At 42.3% G+C, this 26,574-nt stretch overlaps 1 protein-coding gene across 2 annotated transcripts in view; it reads left to right on the top strand.

Annotated features, from left to right (window-relative positions):
- gpr143 (G protein-coupled receptor 143) overlaps positions 1–8,284 on the top strand; it is a 38,003-nt gene extending 29,719 nt beyond the window's left edge. Inside the window, exon 9 of one of the 2 annotated variants that reach the window (XM_039743584.1) lies at positions 6,899–8,284. In XM_039743584.1, the coding sequence (XP_039599518.1) occupies positions 6,899–7,014 (116 nt within the window). In that variant the 3' untranslated portion in view covers positions 7,015–8,284. Of the gene's footprint in view, positions 1–713; positions 931–6,898 lie in introns of those variants that run through there. The other variant, XM_039743586.1, reaches the window with a different exon arrangement.
- The last annotated feature ends 18,290 nt before the right edge of the window (positions 8,285–26,574 follow it).

Below are 26,574 nucleotides of genomic sequence, written 5' to 3'. Positions count from 1 at the left end.
CTATATGTGCGTATGTATAGAGAGGCTTTAGTGTCACGCAAAGGAAATATACCTTTGTAAATTTAGAATGTGATTGGTTAAAACTGAAAACCATTTTATTCACTTTTTGTAAGATGTGCACATTAAAAGTAACTCTTTTTTGTTGAAGTTTTATTTTTTCACTTAACTATTGTTGGTTTCAAGATCTTGTCAAAGGCAGTAAAGGGTCTGACATTTGTGTGATCTTTGAGTTCAGCCTTCGCATCAGCAAAAGCAGGAATCTGAAAGAGAGCGTGAGGAGGCTGCTGACATTTGTCTTGTCTTTTTATGGATTGGTTTTGTAAATTTTGGATGCATTGCAAATGAAGAAGCTGATTTCTGCTAGCACAGCATTCTGTGCTGCTGTTTCTTTTTCATCTGTGGTGCCAGTTTGACATTCACCTTGGTTTTTCTCCGACACAGCATGATGGGATAATTTGTAGGCTGATAGCTATTGAAGGTGGTGGACTTCTTCAATATTAATCTGGGCAATTGCTGTACAAAGTGTTGCATCCCCCATCACAACCTGACTTGGCGGGGATCTCTGGGCATATCGGTGAACTTGTATGTTGCTTTATTTATGAACAAACCCACCTTTGCACACAGGGCGGCTTTATTAATACTGAGAATGTATCGCCAAACATCTCTTGCTTCTCCTACTTTTTTTCCCCTTTGTCGTCTTCTTGTTCTTCTAGATGCTGCTTCTGGTTTTCCATGACACTGAGAGAGCATTTGAACATGCAGATGGACATCAGTTTTTCAGCTTTTTGCAGCACACGTCACGCTGACTTATTTCTTTCCAACGTATTCCCCCGGCTAAGTGAAAGTGCATTCTGAGAGTGTGTTCCCCCTCTTGTCTTGTTCACTTGATAAATGTAACACCACCTGATCTGAATAAAATGCATTTCACAAAGAACAGACCTGGGCTTTCATTAAAAAGTTTCCACTCATTATTTTATTTATTTATTTTTTTAACTTGCTAAACAATTCTGGAAAAATTAAACTGCTCATCTACTTTGTGTTTGTAATCTGACAAAGACCGCTTTCTCTCTCAAATTGTGTTCGCCCCTCTTTGTCCGGGTACACAGGTGCAGTGTCTTTCCGGCCTTCTTGGTCAGCTTGATGCTTCACGTGCTGTGCTCCTCCTGGACACACTTCTGACTGTCTGACGTGTGCAGTTCCTCGTAGCCTTTCTCCTCTGCAGGTTCTGGTTTGTTTACGGTCTACTTGTTACTTCCGGGATTCTTGATCTGCTGGTGTGAAATCATGTCCAGCATGTGCCCAGCACTACATAAAGTCACACTTGTAGACACTGAACTGCAATCTCCTGCTCAGCTTGCAGAGGCTGCAGGGTTTCTATTTAGTGAGGAGCCGTCGGACTATCCCATGCTCACCGGCCTTACACTCAAAACCAAGATGGTGCTCTTAGATTTCAACATTATATCAAACCTGTATTCCATGCGCATTTCCTTCAACGGCAAAAAAATACATCAGTTTGACTGACCCTTTTTTCTTATGTACGGGGTGAAATAAAGCAATCCCATAATCCACTTCATGAAAGTAATTGCAGGAGGGTTAAAATATTGCTGCTGGAGCTGTGACTGGGCCCAAATGTAATGAACATGATACTCGGCAACTGGTTTGGCTGTTTGGTTGGCTCTAAAACTCGGTTAATGCCATTTTCTTCTCCCTATAGACCCTTCTAAAGCCTGCTGCCATGTTGTCTTTCAAAGTCCTGTTGTTTTAACTCTTTAGAGGGGAAAAAAAAGTATATTTGCCAAGAATTGGCCATTTTAATGTATTTTATAGCAATCTCATTTTCATTGATCTGCTCTAAACCGTACATTTCCACTAGAGACCTCAAGTGTAATCTGCCTTTAAACCACTTCTGTCTGCGCCTTGGTGTGAAGTAACTGCTACTCTCCACCCTTCAGTTTCCCTTCTTAAGTGGAATTTCTTGTCACGTTTTAACTTTTTAATCCCTGATTTCTTAAGTGCATTCACCTTCACCTTCCTCAAGTCTGTCCACGCAAGTCTGTATGCTGTCCAGACCCACCAGGAAGGATTTGAACAGACTATAAGGTATCCGCCATGTCGTCCACTTTTTCCTGTAATGCCTTAGCCAGCTTTTGTGGGTGTATTTTTATCAGAGGTCCGTACCAAAAACTGGAATCGCTGAACCTTTAATGTTCTCTAATTTGCTGAAAGGCTCCTCGCATCATCATCTGTTGTCTTCTGTGTTTTGTGAACATTTTTGTACTGTGCCTTTTAACTCCATCTACTTGTAGCTTGAGCACTAGCCTTTTGGGTGCTTCCTTTTATAAAGTGTTTTAAGATAAGCACTTGAATCACGTTTTATGTTGTCATCTTAAATTCTAACATGTTAGTCAAATGTAATCTCTGAACTCAATCCTTTCTTTACAAATTGATTCCATTGAGCTTAACACCTTAAGCTACCTGCTGTGTAGTTCCTAGGACTTTTTTTGTTTAATAATGTGACAAAGTTTGATTTGTTCAATGTCTGCAGCAATTTTTCTAGTATTAGTCTGTGCATTCACATGTGCTTTAATAACCTGCCATGCTTATTCCAGTTGGACAAACCATATTAATGCAGGTTTGCGGCCATGTAAACTCTTCACTGTTAAGGACATGTAACTCATGTCAAGCATGCAGGTTGCGTTCAGTCAGAATGTAGCCTACCGGGCCGTGTACTCCACCATTGTCCAGCAAGATCTGAGTTCCATGTTAAACTCTTTGAGGTCGCTCAGTGTCCTCAGATTCTGTGCCTTTGGGGATGTGTTCGAACCAGCTTCATTTTTTAAGTTGGACTCTTAGCCTAACTTGGCAAACTGTTCTGATGTTTTGAGCTTAGTTCTTCGTTTGGTAATTTGTACATTTATTTGTCCCTGGGGGATATTTGGCTTTTTACAGAAGCTCTTGGAGGGCCGTGGCAGTCCCAGTCCCAGTGATGTGTTATGAAGTCCTGCTGTTGGTATAATGGAGCCCCCATAGCGTTTCTTGACACACGTGTGTTGAATAATTTGTTGGCATTAAACCTGTGGGGGCAAGGTGACACCCTGTCCAGGGATTGCTCCTGCCTTGTGCTCTATGCTTGCTGGGACTGACGTGACGTGTATAATGAAGATTTTTCAAAGTTTTGAAGAATTGGTGTTCTAAGCTTGGAGTCGGCTTAACATTTATTTCAAACGCTTATTGTGTGGCTGTTTGGTTGTGTGAAGAAAGAAAGCGGAAGGACAGGAATTGGTGGTTGGTTTGTTTTGACAGACAGTACTGCTTTAATAAATTGTACCATGCAGGGCTACGCTGCACCACTGTGCCCCTCATATACACGCATTAATGTATTTCATCATGAAAAAGATATCAAGTATTCATCTTAACATTGTAAAATGTTGAGAGAGCTATAATATCATGAATGTAATGTATTCTGCGTGGCGATCACTGCCTGCACACTCCTGTCGGAGTAAGAGAAAGCACGGGGAACACTTGGGATAAGAAGCATTTAACATGCTACTTTAGTTATGATGGGGTTTGAGAAACTCTAGTAAATTAAACATCGTTTTTAAAATGAAGTTTACGACATTCTACTTTAATGACAAAATAAACTGAGATTAAAGTGAAAATTTCAAGATTAAAGTTGGCATTTTGACTTTAATTTCGACAGGGCCACAGTGAAGGAAAAAAAAAAAAGTCTAATACACTTTGTATGACACTCGGATACTCTCCTTTTCATGTCAACTTTGACATCTGACGACTACTTGTTTAATTTCTGGTAATGTGCAACTTTCTGTACTTGAACCTTCGAGTGTCACTCCATCAGTTTCCTCCTGTTGCTTCTACCAATGCCTGAACCACCAAATTGTGTTTCTTTTTTCCTTGCCTCCACTTGGCATTCAGTTACATTTTACATTTGCTTTTAAAATTGTCTTTTTAAAAAAAAAATAAAATAAATAAAAACACTGAACGGAAGGGGCTATATACTGTATTTTATATTGATTTGCATATTCAAATAGGCAAAATTCTGGGAGGAGTTGTGGTGGGGCTATAGTTGCGTGCAGGTGCATTAAAATTGACGTTGATAGGGATTGACGTGGGACTTTGCTTACGCACAGTTTTATGCATCTGAATTCTTTTGTGCGCACACATGTTTTAGTGTGAATTCTACGCACAGCATTATACGTGAGGACCCCAGTCTTTTTGCTGTGTGTTTGCTCTGCTTACTGTTAACGGTCTTTATTAAGATGAAATTAAGGGGGCAAACTATACAGGCAAACCAACAAAAGAGAAGTAAGCATTTAAAGAAATAACAAACATGCAATATCTTTGTCAATGTCTTCTAAATATAAAAATGGCAGTGCTGTGCTTTTCTGAATCCAGAATATGAGGAAAACAAGTGACATTAATTAAAAGTAAATTGACTGGTTGACTGAACTGCTGGGAGCAAAAACCTGCCGGAGTGCATTTGAGCACCAGGGCCTCCCATCTCACCTGTGGCACAAGTAGGACGTAAGAGAAGACCCTAAACCTCCGAGTTGGGAATGATGCTAGCTGACCAAAGAAGGCTCGCCTGTGTGAGAGATCTCATTTTTACATTCTGTGTATGAAAATGTTTATGGGAATAAATGTTGTTGCTGCCATTTGTTTGTGTAAACCCGACACTACGAGTAGTTAAAGCTCAAGTCAAGTCCTGTTACAAGGTGCGAAGTGCTAAAAGTGTCCACTGCCTTTGACCTTCTGCTAGTTTACCTGGTTAGTGTTCCTTTACCAATGGCGTCGGACATGTACTCCTTATTCATTCATTCATTGCCCTCTTCCATCGCCTTATCACATTTATGGGTTGATGTGCTGGCTACTTTTAGTAGATTATTATTTTTTTAAACAGGTTGACGCTTCCTTCCACCTTAAGTGCTTTTAAAGCTCCACCACAGCTTGCCACCTGGAGTGATGTGTTTATCTCCACTCTCTTGCAGAAGAACTCTCCAAACTCTGGTGACATTTAGTCTTATGTGGGGACCTCAATTCCCAGGCCCTTCAAAAACTACTTCCTAGATTTGTGCTTGAAGAGGAGTCCTGTTAGAAAAATGAACTTAAAAGAGAATTAACGGTTTGACCGTTTCTCGCGCCATCCTCTTATCTTTGCTCCTTAGCAGCCGACCAGTGGATAGGTGTATGTCACGTATACTCGTTACTCCTTTGTAGATCATCATGGCTTACTGCAGAAACCCTTCACGAGGGTTGGGCCAGAACAGTGGGTTACCTGTGAAGCCCTCCGTTCTGTTTTATATTGACATGGAACCTTTGCTTTCTATCTGCATCAGACGTACCTTTGGTACTGTGCTCTCCATCACTGTATTATCAGCTCACACTCTTCTTCGCCTGAACAGTTCTAAGTTCTTCCTGTTTTTTTTAATTAATTGAGACTTGTAGTGAAAAGTGGTATAAAAAATGAATTCAACAGTAGAGTTTAACTTTTGGGGCTGACAAAGTAAAGCTACCCCAGCTTTCCAGGATCAGATTATTTAATTCTAATTGTGTGCAAAACCGTTCAAAGCAGGTAAATCATGAAGTGGGGGGAAAAAGACATTAGCCCATGTGAACAAGTTTTTATCATTTTAATTTCTGGAGTAGTGCACACTAACAAAGGCCAGCTTCAATGTTTCTGCCAAGACGAAGTGCCCAGTGGGTACTAAACGGAGTAAGCTCATCCATCGTCCACACCGCCACAGTTGTTCAGTTGGTAAAGGGAGAGATGAAGTTTGATTTCCACTTCTGCTTAATCTCTTCTACCTTGTCCTCTGGGTTTCTCTATTATGTCCTTAGTATAAGAGATACTTGTATTTTAACTGAGAATTGTGCACAGCACACTGTGCCCGCATTTCGCGAAGAGCGTTGTATTAAGGTGGATGAATTGGCATTGCTGTGGCATGCATGTTTTTTTTTTGTTTTTTTTTGTGCTGCCCCATTGATGCCAAATGTTGAAGCCTTCTCTATCATAATAGCAAAAGATCAGACCCACCGTATGATTGTGAATGGGAGATCTGCGATGGAAATTGTCCTTCAGATCATTACAGGAGCTCCTGTCCTGAGCAGATACCATCACTGTTAAGTTCTCTTTATGTAAAGGACTCTTTAATCGACGTAAGCTGCTACTCCTATGAATAAAATACAACGTCAACTTGTCATGGCATTAGGAAGTGACGTGCGGAATCTGTATTGACACTGCACAGCTCTGTTCATCATCACTAAACGTGTCCTGCGCAACTTGCCTGCTGGTTTCGTCTCATGTATTTCAAGGTCATTTTTCGCTCCCCCTTTCCTGCAGTTTCTCCTTCGTGACGCGAGTGACACGTTATCTTGTCATTTGCAGCCTGCGGGTATTCATTGTGTCCATTGGTCACGTATCAATGCTTGTTTATTCCCTTTTAATGCTGAGTTTTCAGGTGGGCTGTTTGCTTGGTCGCGTATACGGTTTAGAAAAACATGTGGGATGGCGTGTGGGGGTCAGTACTGCTGCTTTGCTGCTCCAGAATTTGAACTTTCATGTCCTGCCTACTCCCAGAGTCCTTGTGGGCTTTTGTTTCCTCTCACATCCTGAAAGTGAGCAGGTTCTAGTGGTATGGAGAGACTCGATTCTGCTTGATGTGCAAGTGTATTCAGTGATTGACCTTGGCTCCATGGTTTACATTGGTTCTGTCTTTACTCCCATGATTCCTGAAATCGGCTCCACCTCCCATTAGCCTTAAACAAGTTGACGGGTTTATGCAGTAGATGGACGTCATGAGTTTTGTATCTTTTCACCTTTAATTGACCAGTTTCTAAAGCACTGAACTGAGATAGCACTGTTGTGTTTGTGTTTCATCAGGTTCAGATTCAAGTGCAGTTGAAATCCACATCTCAAGTGACCTTCGAGGCTCTGAAGGGACAGACGCTGATAATGAGTCCGTGGAAACTTCTGAAAAAGAACGTCTGGTGAGATAAGAAGAAATGCTGTGTATGCAGATATAAGCCACCTGCTAAATATTACCACGTGCTTATGCTGTGTACCAAATGGTAACGTTTCAAGGATTCTCCCCCAACATTAACCAATGAAGTTGGCCCCCGTCGTCAACTTTTACTGAAACCACTGTGGACAAAGTATGTGAATGAGGTGTACGAATTACTGCTAACGTGTATATTTAAATGTTAACATGGCAGAGTCGTGTCGCCCTTGCTGTGCTCTACTCTTCATGGCATGCGCCGCTCACAGTGGCCATGCTGTGTTACGCAAGACACACATGCAATCTAAGTTTGTAAGTCGTCTATTAAACAGCAGCTGCAGTGATGCTGCCATCCAGAAGTAACTGCCACCTCTGCCATCTTATGTGCTCCTCTCACCCGTCTGCACTCTTTCAACAGGAGACGGTTTTTCCTTTCTTTCCAAAGTGCAGATGCCATCACCAATATATGGGCATAAACTGATGATGATAAAAATTGAAATAATCCTGATTTAAACTGCAAGTCGGTGAAAGTGGTAGATATTATTTACACATTACAAAAACTAAAATAAATCTCCCAGGTTATGTGACACCAGTTATACCGTCTATAATCCAAAGAGCAACAAGCCCGTCGTAAATACTTGGGTATAAGGATGCAATGGCATGCAACTAAAATCCGTTCTTTTTACCCTCAAAGACTTTGACAACGCAGAAGAAGGTTTATTTCATCAAAGCAGATGTATGGCTTTGTTCACCTTAAATTCTGAACAAAAGAACCCACATGTTTTGAATAACATTACTCCAATACCCTAGAGGGTGCAGGGTGGGCTGCCAAGAATTGTAAAGTCCAGACGGCCCCCCGAGTTAGAGGTGTGCTCCAAGGTTAGACTCTGCTCTTACCATTTCAGTACATTTTTAAATGAGAGAGACTGGGGCCTTTCTGTCCTCCTCCTCCTCCTCATTGTCCCATTATTTAAGGTATAACAGAGACGGGACGGGGCCTGACACAGAACTTAAATTTACAAGCTGTGCTCTAGGAGTGCGGCTGGATGTGATGCTGCAAGATTTTGTTTTATGAATTTTAAGGAAAGCAATTTGCCAGTCATCATGAGAGGGACTTTACAACAAGGAGCATTTCAGGAGTGTAAATGTGCCATCTATTTTCATAAAATGTATATAAATATTTGTATGGCTGGGGCATTTTAAAATTTGGTACACTGTATCAAGGGCTGAAAATGACACGAACCAAGTAATAAACGTGTGCTATTCCTTTCCGACTGTATTGGCCTCCTTTGCGGCTCGTCTACGTACAGAACTTGCTGTCACAGTATTAACGTTTGGATGTGCCACTGAAAACACTTTCATCGAGCGCTCCATTCTGCATGCGAGAAGAGTTTTTCCTTTTTTTATACAGTATTTTTACTGATGTGTTTGTGGGGGAAAAAACATTATAAGGCAGTACTACCAAGAGATTTAGGAAGAGCGCCCTACTTGCCCTTTAGAACAAGCTGTGTAGGCAAAACAGTTAGTGGAACTGTGTGTGTGTGTGTCTGGCCCGGAACTGCAAGGGTACAGCATGAAGTTTAAAGAAAGCGACTGTCACCAAAGTGGAACTGCCAAGAAAGGAGCCGCTGATAGACAACGGAGGTGAGCACCTCGGTAAAAACGAAACCTCAGAGGAGAGAGGAACTCGCTTAGCCCCTGATAGAAACCATGGATTCAATCAATCAATCAATCAATCACATAGGTTGTCTTAAGAGCCCAGGCTTTTTACAGCACAGGCCTACCCAGCTAGTCATTGTATAATATTATATGAAATTTAGATTTCTGACAATACATCACATGCAAACTGGATCAGAGAACTAACAAAATGAAAACACTCAACCCTACATATGCTCCTCTGGTATCCGTGCTAGGATCATCCTAATTTTTTAAAATAATATGCAATCCAATCTGGTGAAAATGGGTGGAATTATGTAAAGTGGGTCATATAAAGCTGTCCCCATAAGTAACAGGCCATGCTGTTGGGTCCTCCATTTCATTTCGGACCATGGAGTTAATGGGCTGGACCTGCAGTACAATGGTGGTCCGTTATGTCTCATTGATCTTGCAAGTTACCTGCCAATCGCCATCTGCTCCGAGGAGCTAGTTGTGCTGGTGCCAGGGGAGGTCACTGCGATTGGTTTCCAAACGGCTTTTAGGCATTGAGTGATAAGCCTGTGGATGTGCCACGTTGCACTTTACTACTACAAAGACATACCTGATCAGTACTGAAGCTCTTATGTCCTCTGAGACCATGCGCACCATTGTTTGAGTAAAGCAGCATGTCCAACAAGTAGTCAACATCATCATGCAGTCATCTTCAGCAGCCCATTATGAACGTTACCCAGAACTGACTCATGGGCCTGTGAAGTTCTAACTCCATCCTCATCATCTGGAGGCAAAAACTGTGCTGGTTTTCTAGGCCGCGTGTTCTTAACCCACCACAATCGCAGCTCGAGCATGGTGAGGGCCCACTGCCTGCCCTACTCCATTTGAGACCAGTAGTTGTGCGGCTCGGGGCTCCACTCCTTGGCACAGCTGCTTGTCCATGGACTCGAGCCTGTATGGTCCTCTGTGAAAGTCCTGCCTTTCGATGGCTGGATGCCTTTAGGAGTGGTGGGCCATTCTCTCTACATAGTGTATGTGATTTATAAATTGATTAAAAAATGAATCACATCCAACATTAAAACTTGTCATTATAAAATTAATACATAAATCATGAAGAAAATACACACTGAATCACAAAATGAATGTAGAATCAACACAAAGGAATTAAAAATAAAAAAAATAATAATGGCATAATTTAAACTTAAACAATGACTTGAAATGTGAACATTTAATAAAATACTACTTGAGCAAGTGCAACGTGAATCTGAATGCCTTCCTGAAGTCAAGTTGAAAAGGTGGCAATAAGAAAACAAAGCCAATGCATTAATTGTCAGATTGGCAAAGCGTATGAGACACAGACGTGTGGAACTAAAACAAATGTTCCAAGTGACTGTTGACTCTGAAAGCACTGCTGATGACTGACTTAAAGAAGTTTAAAACTGCGTAAATACCTTCCATCAACAACTTGATGACGATACTCTGCACAAGTGCTGTCTGGGTCTGCGAGTGCTAATCTCTGAGCTGTTTTTGTTGCGGACCTTTCGGATAATTTAGCACGTCCAAGAGATTCAATGCTTTTTTGTTTGGTAGAATTGTGGTGCATTTTGGGATTTTTTGGGTTACATAAATGTGCCACCATAGAGAAACGGTTGGAAAAACTCTGCTCTACCACCATCTTTGCTCCTGGCACACTACACAAGATCTCTGTAGCTGCTCTCTCACGTAAACACTGACACCGTGCATTACTTGGATGGTTACGTTGTGTTCTTCACATGAAGTAGCTGAATCATGGGTAGGGATAATCATTACACTTCTACTTCATAGAATTCAGGGATTCTAGCAGGGCGCTGTAAGCTGGTTAGCAGACTGGCGAGTTAAATACAGAGCTACTGGGACTTGCTTTGGTTTTAGTGCCACTCAAAGAGAACTTATTTAGCCCGTATGTCATGTGACGTTGACTCGATCTTCTTATAGAAACATGAAATGAAAAATAAATTCTTTGCAAGTGTTCTCAAGCATTGCGCCAGGACCGTCATAAACCCCCCCTGCCCTGTGCCCATGTCAGTATGTATAAATCAAGAAAATGAACATGTGGCGTATCGTTGTGAACCGTGGAATATGAAATGTTAAACCTTTCAATGAATTTTTAAAGGTAGTATGTAAACATGGTCCTGGATGTGTATGCAGTTGTTTAGGTGCACACTTCTATTTTCCATAATATAAAAAAAAAAAAACATGAAAATGCCACCCTGACCAACGCTCTGCCTGAGCTGTTTGCCAAGTTGGCAGCTCTGGATGTGCTCATATTTATTAATGTGTTAACACTTTCCCAGGTTGTATAAATCCAAGATGGGACGCATTAAGCTCCTAGGGTCACATTTTGAACAGGTTGCTGGGTTTTTGATAGCACAATATCTTTTTAAGGCAACCTGGCACTAGCAATTAAAAGATTTTAAGAAAATAGTCCAAAGTCAAAACTGTTGAATATAAATAAAGCATGGGCGGCACGGTGGCACAGTGGTAGCGCTGCTGCCTCGCAGTTAGGAGACCCGGGTTCGCTTCCCGGGTCCTCCCTGCATGGAGCTTGCATGTTGGGTTTCCTCCCACAGTCCAAAGACATGCCAGTTAGGTGGATTGGCGATTCTAAATTGGCCCTAGTGTGTGTCCTGCGGTGGGTTGGCACCCTGCCTGGGATTGGCTCCGGCAGACCCCCGTGACCCTGTGTTCGGATTCAACAGGTTGGAAAATGGATGGATGGATGGATGGATGGATAAATAAAGCAAGGGAGGTTCTTTTGAATGTGGTAGTGGGAGTGCATTTTAACACGGATCGCCTGTAATCATTATCTGTGCCATAAGCCGCACAAAGAGCTGGCCAGAGAGTGAAGGGCTTGTCCTTCCTGCCAGGCCACTGGAACTTGAGCCTGGCACTCCTGCTCGGATTTTTGAAAACCTTTGAAGAAACTGAACGGCTGTCAGATGTTAGTGGAAAAGTCGCGTACATGGAAGAAGTGAAAACAGAATCTGTGCTATAGAGTGAAAGTGGAGTAGTGCAGGTAAAGCATACATATGATACCCCGGGGGGATTTCTGAGACACAGTACCAGCTAAGCTAATCCAGCTGCCCTGAACAGTGCTATGCGTGGTGGGATTGTCTTGGTAAGGCAGACGGGCATTCAGGATCATCTGCATACACTGGAGCAGCAGGTACATCAGGCTCATGGGCTTGGCGCTGCCTTGTTTGTAGGGGGTGTTCAAACTGAGGGGGCATACGGCGGCCACATATCACAGTTTTCACATTTTATTGTTAGACAACCCAGTGGACTACATTTGGCTTTTTTGGCACCAATCAGCACAGCAAGTCTCAAACGGAGCTCTGCTAACTGGTCTAAATGAATTGCAAATATAAAACACAAACTAATTGATTTCAGGTAACAATCGTCACTGGTGTGCAGCCGCCAGTTGGTTTTTGAAGTCACAGAATGAGATCAGCTGTCTGGGGTTTAAGTGGACTGCTTGCTTATCTGGAAGGGCCAGCTTAGGGGGAGTCAATATGGTGTCCAGACCTACACAGTGAAGCAAAGGAGTTGGAAAAGCACCAGTCTGGCGATGAAGACGAGGATCTATCCGAGTCTGAATACCCCTTTGTGTACGGACAAATCAGTCATTAAGAAGTTAAGAGAGCGTGACGCAGAGCAGAGCAGCTGGGCAAGAACATGAGGAGTGAGGGAGGCCATAGGGAGGCCATCAGGAGACCTGTGAGAAGCTGGCGCTCCTAGTGACTGTGCAGGTAGCAGCTGGTGTTTCGCCAGCCACCCACAGCTTTACGTGCAAAGAGAAAGCCACTGGCAAAGAAAACGCACGCGTCATGACCTTTCACCGTAGTCAACTGAATCAAATAAAAAAATATAACCTGGTCAGCCAGAAATGCCATTTTTCGATTGAAATCGATTTGGAGTAAAGTGATACACGTTCAGTCTGCTCTTTATTCTCTTGAAGACGCGTTTAGATTTACCAGCTTTTGCTTTTGTAGATTAAGTAACAAATCAGCAGTGACGTCGCATTTCTCTGAGGCGGAAGGTGAACTGTCATTACCAGTAGCTCTGAATCGTGTCAATAGAGCACGTGAACGCAGCAATCGTGTGGGCGTCTGGTTGTTTGACCTTCATTTTGTACTTTTTTATGGATCCTAGTCAAGGTGTTTTGGTGGTCAGGGATGGATTTCTGTCTTCTGTATTTTTATCATTGTGTGTATTTGCATTTATTACAGGATTTGGGTTCAAATCAAATTGTACTTATCTGCAAAAAATACACACAGTACCATACGTAGTGACATGCTTAGTTTCTGACTGTTACCTTTAAGAATATAAAAGGAAACTAACAATGACACATGACTTTATAAATATTAAAAATGATTATTAGAATTCTAAATAAGTTCATGTAAGGGAGCTACCAATCATGTAGCTTTAGGCACCATCCTCATTCAAGATGCAGATGGACTGTGGACAGAAACGCCCGCTCTGTCTCTCTTCAGGGGTCGTCAGACAGCATTCATGCTTACCTGACCATCCAAGTTGGTAAAGACACGGTGGTGCCTTCTTCACCTGACCAGGTCAGGTCCTCGTTGATGTGGACACCGCTTGAGTGCCGTTAATACTGATGGTGTGCTCCTCCCAAAGTCCACAGTCAGCTCCTCTGTTAAGCTGACGTGATATTCAGGTGTAGGCCACCATCCTGACCACTTCGTCCAAGGAAGCCTGCTTGTTGTCATTGGAGATCAGGCCCAGCACAACTGTGTCATCACCAAACCAGACAATAACGTTCAGGTCATGTGGAGTCAGGGAGTACAGCAGAGGACTCGGAACACAGCCTTGTGGAGTCCCTGTGTTGAACGTGAGGGGATGATGAAGTGCAGCCACCCACTCGGCCCATCTGGGGTCTGCCTGTCAGGAAGTTAAAAATGCAGCTGCACGATGAAGTGTTGAGACACAGGTCCCCGAGATTGGTGAGGAGCTTAGGGGAGTTTATTGGGTTAAATACAGTCTATAAAGAGCATTCGCACAGAATTCCCTCTCTTGTTGTCCAGGTGGGCCACTACTGTATGAAGGATCAAGGTGACGGCATCCTCTGTGGATCTACTAGAGTGATATGCAAACTGTAACAGATCCGGCTCCTTTGGCAGAGAAGAGCACAAGTCATACTTGAGTAGTTTAGTCCTTCATTGCCATAGGCGTGAGTGCTACTGGACAATAGTCGTTCAGACTTTCTTAGGTTCAGGGACAATGGTGGATCTGTGCGTAACACATCATTTTATTTTAGCATATGCACTGTATGCTTACAAAACCTTTGTTTTGACTTGTTCAAGTGTCTTTTTTGCTTTGGGTGACTGGGGAGTTTGTGTGGCGAGATCTTCCTAAGATAAGTACGATTTGACATGGTTGAGTGTGGACTTGACTCTGCCTGCTGTCCTCAGAGTGTGACTACAGGAGTTACAAATTGACAAGGCGGTGATCTCTTTGATCCAAGTCTTTTCTACAAAATGGTGACAGCACTGACACACTGTTTGACGAAACAGATTCTGTTTTTGTCTTACAAAAGGTTCTCTTCAGATTGCAGATCCTGCTGCTGCTGAGGGTTCATGGAGTTTGATTCAAAAAAGAGGAGTTCGCTTCTCTGTTGTGGTGCTAACCGCCTGCTTGATCTTTCCTGCAGTTGAACATCTGCTCCCTTATATCTACTGTAGTATGGCTGACATTAGATGTACACAATGACAGCAATAAGAAGCAGAAGAGCACCCCCTGTGACCCCCTTCCTTTAGTCAGCATGCTGCTATTCTTCCTCCAATATTGCCTTTTTAAAATGGCCGCTTGACTACTCTGGGACATTGGCCACATAGATTTTGTTTTTAATCCTACATACCTAACCCAGACTGTCTGGATGTTCTTTGCCTGCCATGTTGTTTTTCTGAGGTAGCCCAGGAATCCTTCACCTGCCCGGAGGGTCCCGTAATTCTCTTACCAGTCATGGAGTAAGCCAGCCAGACACCTCCGCTGATGTCAGCCTTTGCTCCATTTCAGTGAACGGTACCACGCAGCGTTTCATCCATATTGGTGAAAGCATGATGCAGTTGGAAAGTGTCTGCTGCAGAAATCCCCATCTTTGAGAGTGCAGAAGGTTCCAAGTCACGGACAGCAGTGATTTCTTCCAACTGTCCATAGGTAAGCCCAAAAGTTCAGGGGACCTGCCCCAGCTTTTTATGTAGTTTCTACAATTCAAACCTTGAAACGATATCTTCTGTTGAGCGTGACTAGAACTAGCGCCCAGTTGCTGTTACCCTTAATATGACAGTTCAGACTGCTCGACCCCCCTGCCCTAGTAATGCCCACTCGACCCACTTGCTTTTACCGCAGTGTCAGTTTCTCTCTGTCAGCTGCTATCCAGTGCACAGTTTTTAGTTTGAGTAAAATGGGGTCTTATGAGAGAGCACAGCGACAGATTTCAAAGCTTTGGCTACACACCTCAACCAAACCTCCTTGATTTTGTCCGGGCGAGTCACTGGGGACGTCACACTTCATGATGGAGGGTCACAGGTGCACACTGTGACTGCCCCGAACTTGCTAAGATTATGGAAAAGATGTCTACTGCTGAACATCACTACAGACGTTGTGTAATGTAGCAAGGCCTAAAGGAGAGCAGAGGATCAGTTGTTACTGGGTTGCTAGTGCTTGGGAAACGCACAAAAACTCAGAGCATCACCTCCACACCAAACTGTCGAGTGTGCAGGTCAACCTCCAGACCTTAAGTAACCACTTAGCCGACTGCAATCTGCGATATTTAGGGGTGACACACAAAAGAAAGTTGCTGTAAAAACGAAAGCAGCTCTCGTAAAAGCAGTGCCATTGCATGTGCTGCAGCAAAAATTGTTCTTGGGATAATCCAGTACTGCATTTCACCAAGTCCGGAGAAAGACAGCTTGCCAGTCATGGTGGGGCTTATCAGACAGCTTCACGTATCTCTATGGACCCCATTAGTTGGGTACCCTGGAGATACTCAGCCTCAGCCTCCTGTCCTTTGCTGTGCTCTTCAGGTACTCGAGTTCAAAACGCTACAAAGACCCCAGTGGGAAGTCTGACGGAGCTACAGGCCTTAACTGCCATGAAATGCTTGGTGAGCTCGTTTGAGCGAAACTTCATTGTGGGAAAAGGTAAAGTGAGTAGAGTCAAGTGGAAGGGCAAGAAATATTAAAAGAAAAGGACACAGAGAAACCCACTTGTACTGCCCTGATTGCAACGTCAGGCTGGGTGTTGGCGACATATCAGTATGAAGTGGGCACCAAACTACTTTTACTATGTTGCCTCTTTCTGTTACACAAAATGAACATTTCTTCTTGTTTAAAAAACATTGAACGTTTTTCCAGTGGTAAACATAACGGAAACTGCAGATGTACTTCCTTCTTACTGTATTAAAATGGAGTTTGTACTTTGGGGCCTGCACTTTCTGTGTAGTCTGTCTAACTAATGCAGTATATTTTAAAGTCACATACAGTATACTACACTTTGACACAGCAGTTCCCAATCTTTTCGATGCCCCAGACCATTAGAAAATGTTTATGTCCCCTACAAAGGTAATTGTCACGTTTGAAGATGAAGAAGACTAACTTTTGAAAACCAAGTTGAACCACATACAGTGCTGCGGGTGAACAAACCGAACGAAAAAAACAAAAAGCTTCCAACTCAGTGCATAAAAGTGAAATATAAAGTCCAAGTAAAACGTATGTGAAGCCCTAGGACGACTCCCTATTTATGTCTAATTCCCATATAAAACCTGGTCGTATCTTCATGTCAGTCACAATAATGAACACACACAGTCTCCTATAACTAAAGATACACAGATTTTCAGAGAATGTTTGACCATATTGCATAAATCATTTAAACTGTGAAACTGATGGTTGGAAAAAGTAAGTGAACCCTCAGCTACTGACTTTTTAAAAACTCATTGCAATCCGAATTTAGCACAACTGGAGTCCATTTAATGAAATGAGCTCAGAAGTGTGGCCCAGAGTGACTCTGATTGATCACAAACATTATAAAGTTTTGAGTCTGAGCTTTTGAGAAGAAGCATACCCAGATGGCAATCACGCCTCGAATTGTTCATCTGCATAAGGCTGGAAAGGGTTACAAAGTCATCTCAAAGATCTGAGGTGTCCATCAGTCTACTGTTAGGCAAGTTGTCTACGAATGGAGACAATCTGGTATTGTGGCTACTGCCTAGAAGTGGACAGAGCACAACGCAAAGTCAGCAATGAGGTAAAGAAGAACCCTCGAGTTAAGAGTCTGGGTGTCATCCTTGACGGTACTTTATCCTTTCAGTCCCATATCAATAACATCTCCCAGTCTGCATATTTCCACCTGAGTAACATTAATCGCATTCGCCCCTTCCTCACTCCCCACACCACTGCTGTCCTCGTTCATAGTCTTGTCACTTCTCATCTGGATTATTGCAATTCCCTTTTCTTTGGTCTTTCTCGCAAATCTCTTTATAAGCTTCAACTGGTCCAGAATTCAGCTGCCCACATCATTACTAGACCCCCTGTATTCACCATATCACTCCCGTCTTGCAGCAGCTTCATTGGTTTCCAGTTCAGTTCAGAATTCAATTCAAAATTCTCCTACTAACTTTTAAGGCTCTCCACAACCAACCCCTCCATATCTGTCTGATCTCCTCCATGTTGCCATTCCCTCCCGTGCTCTTAGATCCTCTTCATCCGTCTTACCACCATGAGGAGCAGAGCATTCAGTTGCTTTGGAACCCACTACCATCTGAGCTTAGAAATATTGAATCATTTTCACTTTTCAAATCTAAACTTAAAACTCATTTGTTTAAGACTACTTTATCTCTGTGATTACAATTGCTCTGTCTGATTTTAATTTTGCATTTTACTTTTGTTTATAATCTGTGTTTTGTCTATTGTTCGGTGTCCTTGAGTGTTTAGAAAGGCGCCTACAAATAAATAAAATGTATGATTTAGAGTGACAGCAAAGGACGTGAAGAAGTCACTAGAACAGGCGAACATCTCTGTTCAGGAGTCAGCTATACACAAAACATTGAACAAGAAAGAAGGAAGCCACTGCTACCAAAAAAGAACATGGCTGAAAGAGCACTTGGACACTCCACAGCAGTACTGGGAAAATGTTTTGTGGAGTGATGAAACCAAAACTGAACTATTTGGGAGGAACAAGCAGAACTTCACATGGCGTAAAAGGGGCACCGCATAGCAACATCAAAACATCATCCCTACAGTAAAGTATGGTGGAGGGAACATCAGGATTTGGGCCAGCTTGCCTTCACTGAGGGGAAAATGAATTCACAAGTTTATCAACAAATTCTCCAGGATGATGTGAGGGTGTCTGTCCGTCAACTTAAGCACAGAAGGGGCTGGGTGATGCAACAGGACAATGACCCCAAACATCGCAGCAAATCCACAGCACAATGGCTTCAGAAGAACAAACTCGGCCTTTTGGAGTGGCCCAGCCAGAGCCCAGATCTCAGTCCTACTGAGATGCTGTGGAATGACTTGAAGAAAGAGAGAGAGCCATACACAGAAGACCACCAAAGAATATGGAAGAGTTAAGGCAGTTCTGCAGGGGAGAATGGGCTCAAATTCCCCCCACGCGATGAGCAGGTCTGATCTGCAGTTACAGGAAGCGCCTGGTTGAGGTCATTGCTGCCAAAGGAGGGTCACCAGTTATTAAACCCCAAGGTTCACTTACTTTCTCCACTACCACTGTGAACACTGTGTTTGTAAAATAAAGACATGAAAGAGTAAAACTTTTTGTGTGTCATTGGCTTAAGCTCATTGTGTACATCAGGACCTGTGACTTCGATGAAGAGCAGATCACTTTTTATGACCAATTCATGCAGGAAACCGGATAATTCCAAAGGGTTCACATGCTTTTTACTTTGACTGTATTTTGCAAAGTTTGCCTTTATAAATCTCAGCAATTTTGTAAATGTGTCCTTCGTGAAGCTTAGACACTTGATTGATGATCCAGGGATTGGGGCATTCTGCAAAGCATCAAGTGCCACGAGAAAATGACACATGGTCAGCGATTGAGGGGATTACAGACCCTCGTGAAGTAATGGGTGTCAGAATGTCTCTAAGCAGTGAAACACAGCGGATGACCCCTGTCCCCCAATAACACCTGTGCTGCAGTTCCATAACAGATGCTCTGCCAGGGCCGCCAGTAGGAGAGTTGGGGTGTTGCCTCCAATTCAGTCCCCCTTTTCCATCCTGACAAAAATGTCAAAATCAATGATCAGGGCTCACACCCCCTGAAATGGCATCTCACACAACCCCTGGAGTTGCTGGCACCACAGGTTGGGAACTAGTCCATAAACTTAAAAATAATACAATTACTGAAAGATCATACAATTTAGTATTGCTTAGCACTTTATTGACATTGACCTCTGTCAACACTTGTGCACTCAGTTTTGTTATAAACTGTGACTCTGCTACTTTAGGGAGATCTGTAGAAGCATCTCTGAGATAACAGCAGCACAGTGAGATACAGCGGGACAGTGAGAACTGCAAGCCACCGTGGCAAGAGGTTCAAGAGATAATGCAAAAATAAGAGGAAACAATGGGCAACCTGTCTAGAACCTCTTTGAATCAGGAAAGTAGGAGAACTGATCAAACTGGAAAGGATTACTTCGGTAGAGGGTAAGCATATATTGTTTTGATTGTCCCAATGAATTCAGGACCAAAGCCCACATGTTTTAGTACCTGGAAAAGGTCGGACCAGTTGAGGTGGTACAGAGAGATGGCCCATGTTGGGAGGAACAGCAGAGACCACATCAATGGAGTAAATTCCTGATCTTATCAGAAGCTAAATGTTTTCAAATAAAATCAGTTTGGCCAGGGTTCATTACTTTATGTATTATTGTTTGCAGTCCTCAAGCCAGAATTTTAGCAAACAATTTGACATCTGAGTTGCTTAACAAGAATCTGTAGTTTGAACAAATTGGGGAGGTGGGGGTCTTTGTTTTGTTTAAACAAAAGTGTAATCATAGCATTGTTTCTAAAAATTTAGTTTTTGGTAAAGCTGGAGAAAGATCTGATTGTAAGAGTTTAAAACAAATTCAGGTGGAATGCCAGCAATTCCTGACGCTTTCCCGGATTCCATGTCCCCAAGGGCTTTCTCATCTTTAACTGTGAAATAAGGGCCACCATCATTCTCCTGTGAAAGTTAAGTTTGACTAAGACCACTCAAAGAATGAGTTCCTGATCTAGGAATGGCAGAGGACTGTGCAGAAAATAAGTGCAAAGAAAAAATTCTAAATTTGCTGGCAGCCTCTTTAAGTGTTACATTTTTTCCCCCAAAAAGAACATGTAAAAAGCATTGCATTTTTTGACTTGAAAAGTGACATTTTCATTAAATCTCATCTTTCTGCTGTAAAACATGAAAACACTAAAAGTACAAAGTCAGACGTGTAAAAAGTATCATAATGTTACAAATAATAATAATAATAATAATATGAAGAGCATTGCACATGTGCGAGTGACATGAGTGTCATTTTCAGTTTCACTGCCTGAAGACAAATTCACTTCGTCGTCATTGTGGCTGAGAGGCGTTTCTTACGGGACGCCATCATGAGGCTAGGAGAAAACACGTCTACACCATTGTACAGGTAACACTCGGGACTAACATGTCCACACCGTTGCCTGAGCGACACTCGGGACTAACGCTTTTATCACTGTTTTTAACAAATGAAATAGCCCAAGGATGTAAACAAACCAAGAAACTGAAAAACTATAAGCTGCTACAAGTATGTGATGAGATACTCCATCTTCAGCAGGTGAGTGGATGTTGGCGCATTCCTTTTGTTGCCGCTCCTTCCTGTTAACAACACTTTTCGCAAAATTCGCCTTAATTCTACATTTTCTCACGCTTGTTTTATTTACTTTATTGTACATATAGTTGACTCAAACAGATGACTCGAATTGTATGGATTTGGCTTAATATTTACAGATTTTATGGACTCTACTTTGACTGGGAACAGCTGAGTCTGTGGATCACAGGATGAGACCTACGAATATTTCTTTGTACCTGGCGATCTAGGACCTCAGGATGATCAGCCTCTGTGATTATGTTTGCTATGCTGGTCTGCTCCCGATTCATTTTACTGTACTGTATGACAAAGAACTAATCTGATGTTCATACCCACCTGGCTTATGGGTCCTGGGTGATCATGCCTGTAATACCCAGCAATGCTGTTTATAGCTGTATGTTTAAACCTCCAAATCCTGCTACCTCCTCCTGCTATGCTTTCTGCTGCTTTGCTATCGCCGCTCATCTACGCTACCGCCCGCCTGTCCTACCGGCTCCACTGTGCTGTGCTGCTTCTCCACTGCTATTCAGATAAGTATTGCCAGTATCATGCTAAAATACTCTCATGACAAACTCCTTCTTATTAAACAGTTTGTCCAGAGCAAATGGTCTGACTGGAACATCCTAAAAGACACCGGTATTTTGCGGTGCCTGAAATATGTACATCGCGGGTCAGGTCACTGCCACTGCCGTGCTGCGAATGAAAAGACAACCGGCAGCATTTGCTCAGGAATGTGCCATCCTACTAATGGCCCTGGAAATAGAAGTGTCAAGTGTGCCAAACTTACATTTTGTGGAAATAAACCCTGATCACGCTCTGTGCAAAAGAAGCCTCATTAACTAATATTGCACTGTTTAACTCGAGATCTCTTAATGGCAAAGCATTGGTGCTGTCAGAACTCATCACTGACACCAAACTTGATATACTGTGTTTAACGGAGACTTGGCAAAAACCAAACGAATTGACGTCTCTCACGGAGGCGACTCCACCTGGTTTCACTTTCCATACAGAACCTCGCAGCTCTAGACAAGGAGGTGGGCTAGCGTAATTATCAGAGCAGACTTAAATATCAAACGAATCCCAATTGACTGTCCACTGTCTTTTGAGTGCCTGGCTCTTAAACTAATAACGGAAACAGGTCCTGTCTCACTCATTGTTCTTTATCCCCCAAAATACAATGCATCCTTCTTATCTGATCTGATTGAACTTTTAACCCACCTAAGCTCTTACTCTCAGAGAATTATCCTTCTTGGTGATTTCAACATCCATATTGACATTACTACATCTAAACTGAGAAATGAATTCCTATCCTTACTGGACTGTTTTGACTTGACACAACATGTTGATTTTCCCACCCACTCTGGTGGTCATATATTGGATCTGATCTGCACTTCTGGACTATCTGTTGCCAACATTTACAGCACTGATTTGGGACTCTCTGACCATAAAGCAGTATTTTCACTGTCTCACTGCCTTTACCTCCTCTTACCTGTAAACGACAAATTTCTTACAGAAACCTTAAAAATATCTGTCCCTCTATCCTTTCTGGATCCATTTCTGATCTTTTACTGTCTGCACCTATTCCATCAACACTAGATAGTCTTGTTGACCACTATAACTCAGCCCTTCATTCAGCATTAGATAAAACAGCTCCTTTAAAACATAAGGAGGTTTCCTTTAAGTGTTCGGCTCCTTGGTATAATTCAGAATTGCGATCTATGAAAGCAGCTGGCTGACGCCTTGAGAGAATGTCACGTAAGACTGGCCTCACCGTGGACATCCAGGCTTTCTTTGACCACCAAAGAGCTTACAGAGAAGCACTAACTGCTGCTAAGAACACCCACTATGGCAGAATAATAGAAAGTGGCCATGATAACCCAAGGGTTTTGTTTTCTGTAGTTAATAAACTACTGAACCCATCTGGCCCAACTACCTCTTCTACTGAAGTCTGTGAGGATTTCCTCCACTTTTCCGTAACAAAATTAAAGATCTAAATAATTCAACTAACATAAATACATCATCTGTTTATATCTCTCCCTGTTTTCCCACTCCATCCAGCTCCTTCTCTAAGTTCTCACCAGTCACATCTGCATTTGTTAATGACCTGCTTTGTAAGATGAGGCCGACTACTTGTGTACTGGACCCCATCCCCAGCACACTACTTAAATCCTGCCTTCATGCCATAATCCCGACTGTTACAACAATAATAAACTCATCCCTTGACACTGGCTCTGTGCGCTCACTTTTAAAATCGCTTCTGTAACCCCAATGTTAAAAAGTCTGGTCTTGATGCTGACAATCTTAACAATTTCCGGCCTATTTCCCACTTACCTTTCCTGTCAAAAGCTCTTGAGCGTGTTGTAGCCTCCCAGCTCACCAATTACTTAACGTCTAATAATTTGATGGAACCCTTTCAGTCTGGTTTCAGGGTGCAGCACAGCTGTGAAACTGCTCTGCTACGGTAACCAATGATTGCTTATGGCAGCAGACTCTGGACAAACCAGCATATTAATTCTATTAGACCTCCGTGCAGCATTTGACACTGTCAGACATGACATTCTACTGTCAGAATGGAGAACATGCTGGGTATCTCTGGCACTGCCCTCCAGTGGTTCAAGTCCTATCTGACTGATAGGCAAGAGTTTGTTAGTCTTGGCAACAGCAGATCCAGCTCAGCGCCAGTCACACAAGGAGTTCCTCAGGGCTCTGTCCTCGGCCCTCTTCTCTTCTGTATTTATATGCTTCCCCTTGGCCATATTATTGTAGCTATGGACTGGGCTATCATTTTATGCAGATGATACTCAACTCTACTTCAATGTTAAAAGTGGAACTTCATCAGAGCTTTCTCAGCTCACAACCTGCCTTAGTGAAATTAAAACCTGGATGGAGCAGAACTCTTTAAAATTAAATTGCAACAAAACTGAACTCCTGCAAATTGGGACTAAAATGCAACTTAATAAAATGAGCTCCTTCCCAGTCCATCTTGGTGGTGATCTCATCAGACCTGCCTCTACTGCAAAGAATCTTGGTGTCATTTTTGATTCCTCCCTTCTTATTCTCCCACATAAATCACATTAAGAAACTTTCTTACTTTCACCTCCGTAACATATCCGTGTTCCTCCTTCCTCTCCTTTTCTAATGCTGAGAAACTTGTCCATGCTTTTATCACATCCTGCATAGATTATTGTAACTCGCTGCTGGCAGGTGCCCCTTCTAATCTTATATCACAGCTCCAGCTTATTCAAAACTCAGCTGTAAGAGTCCTCACTCAAACCAGCAGCAGTGAGCACATCACACCCATCCTGCTCCGTCTTCACTGGCTCCCTGTGTCTTACAGAATCGAATATAAAATCCTACTAATAACCTACAAAGCCTTAAATAACCTCACGCCAAACTACATCAGTGACCTTCTCCATCACTATGTGCCTGCCCGCTCACTAAGGTCCTCTGATTCTGGCAATCTTGTTGTGTCCCACACTAATCTACACTCCATGGGTGACAGGGCCTTCAGCTGTATAGCCCAGATTCTGGAATGACCTTCCAAATTAATCCGGTCAGCTGACTCCATGAATTCTTTTAAAAAACAACTTAAAACTCATCTGTTCAGGAAGGCTTTTAGCTCTACTTGACTTCATTCCCTTTCTCTCAGTTTACCTCTCTGTCAAGATGCTCATGTAACCTGTGTGTGTGTGTGTGTGCTAGATCATCAATTCTGTTGTCTGTTAGGCTTTCTCTGAATTTACTGTCTTAATCTTCTTTATTTATTTATATGGTTTATACAATGCTATATACTGTATACCCTGCCGTTGTTTCTTATATTCTGCAAGTGCCTTGAGCATGGGAAAGGAGCTATATAAATAAAATATATTATTATTAGTATCTTGGCACAGAACAACATGAGAACAACTCTCACTGTCAGCATTCCGAACCCACAACTCTGTAAGATGAAATTCCAGCAGCATCTTTTCTGTTATCAGCTATAAATTTAACAAAACCCTTCAATAAAAACAGCATACAGAGAAAAAATGAAATGAGTTTGTTATTACAGTTGGAGGAGCAGGAAGTGAGGGGAGATGTGACTGTTAACCAACGATCAGCAATGCCAGTAATTAAATAGTTCAGCAAGGCTCCTTCTTTATCCACATTCCCTTGCTCTGTTGTAGGAGGGGGTCTCCAGCCTTTAGACTTATCAACATAACTGAAGCACACTCACGTTAAGAAACAAAATAATACAATTTATTAACAGATACAAGGATTATTGAAATATGAGACCGCTTATACATATGAACATACAAGACAAACGTTTAATATAGAGAGGCTGGCTGTTCTAATTTATCTTGGCACAGGTAAGCAGTTTTATGATCTCAGGTCTTTAAGATGATGTCTTCTGTTTTGTGGAGTTGTTGCTGCTCTGTGTTCAAGTGGAGGATTCTTCTTGTGTTGGACTGCACTGTTTCTATTTGCCACATGATCCTTTGTCTGTGACGATCTGTGATGCTAATTTCTCAGTTTGCTTTCTGCTGTTAGGCTCTTTTGCTTCTTCGTCTGCAACCTCATAGAGAAAAGCATTACTCGTTGTGGCACTTTTTGATGTTGAAACTCCCTTCTTTAAGTGATGGCTGCTTCTCCATCTTCAGACTGGGCACACTGCTTGGCTTGGTAGATTGATTCTCAGTCATCTGGTCCACAAAGAGATCAGACTGTCAGTTTCTGCTCTCTAAAGATGGAACGACTCATCAGCTTTCTGGTTTCAGAAGGCCATTTTGCTAAGTGAGAGCATAGACTTTCACTGGGGCAGAGTGCTCAGGGGCTCTTCAGGGAGTTCAGTGAGAGTGTCACGAGAATATCCCCAGATGGGATGAATGCAAGAAGTTTATAAAGAAAGGTGGAACTTCTCATGATTGTATTAAATTCCCTTCCAGTTACAAAATCAGGGTCTCCTCATAGAAGAGTTTTTCTGCCCATCCTGTTAGTCCTTGAATTACAGCTTTTTGTTCTTGCTTAAGTATATTTAGCACCACATCACCAAACTCTTACCATCAATATTCCTAGTACCACAGCTAAAGCCCTCCCTCAAACCAACCGGCACTGGGTCCAATATCCCCATTTAAATCACAACCCATTGTTCCCCATGCCAATCCAGATGTCACCTCCATCAATGTCTCCCAAAATTCATCTTTTCTTTGTGACATCTGACAACCAGTGTAGACACTAGTCATTTATGAACAATCATATTAACAACTACAATACACTCAATCACCATCGTCACCTCTCCCACTTTGTCTGCTCATTCTCCTGACATAAGAATTCTTGCACCATTCTTCTTCGATCTCTTCTCTTGTATGCAGCTCACACTGACACTTCCATTCAGCATTTCCACCACTTTGCCCAATTTTTCTGTCATACGACCAATACTTCAAGCTGCGTCCATGTATTCTCTCCTCTTACTCACTTCCTCAACTTCACCACCACCACACAGTATACAAGGTATATGACAATTATTAACAGGGTTCCCCAGTTTTCCATATGATACAGTGTACAGTGGAACCTCGGTTTACGATCATAATTCGCTCCAAAACTCTGGTCGTAAACCGATTTGGTCGTGAACTGAAGTAATTTCCCCGATAGGATTGTATGTAAATACAATTAATCCGTTTCAGACTGTACGAACTATATGTAAATATATATTTTTTGAAGATTTGAAAGCAAAAATATAGTTCATTTTAACATAGAATGCACAGCGTAATAGTAAACTAAAAGCAAAAACATTGAATAACACTGAGAAAACCTTGAACAACAGAGAAAACTAACACTGCAAGAGTTCGCGCTGTAGCAATACGAACCGCTCGCTAAAAACACTTTTTTTAATGAGTTTTAAGCACAGGGAAAAAAATGAACATTTGAAAAATCCTTAATTTAATAAACAAGAAAAGTAACATTGCAACAATGCACGCTACGAACCGATCGCTGTAAACAGAAGTGGAGGTTAAAATCCAGTATATTAATACAACAAGGTTAAAACAATGC

Source organism: Polypterus senegalus, chromosome 2, assembly GCF_016835505.1.
Source record: "Polypterus senegalus isolate Bchr_013 chromosome 2, ASM1683550v1, whole genome shotgun sequence".
NCBI lineage: Eukaryota > Metazoa > Chordata > Cladistia > Polypteriformes > Polypteridae > Polypterus > Polypterus senegalus.
This window is presented reverse-complemented; position numbering and strand designations above follow the sequence as displayed.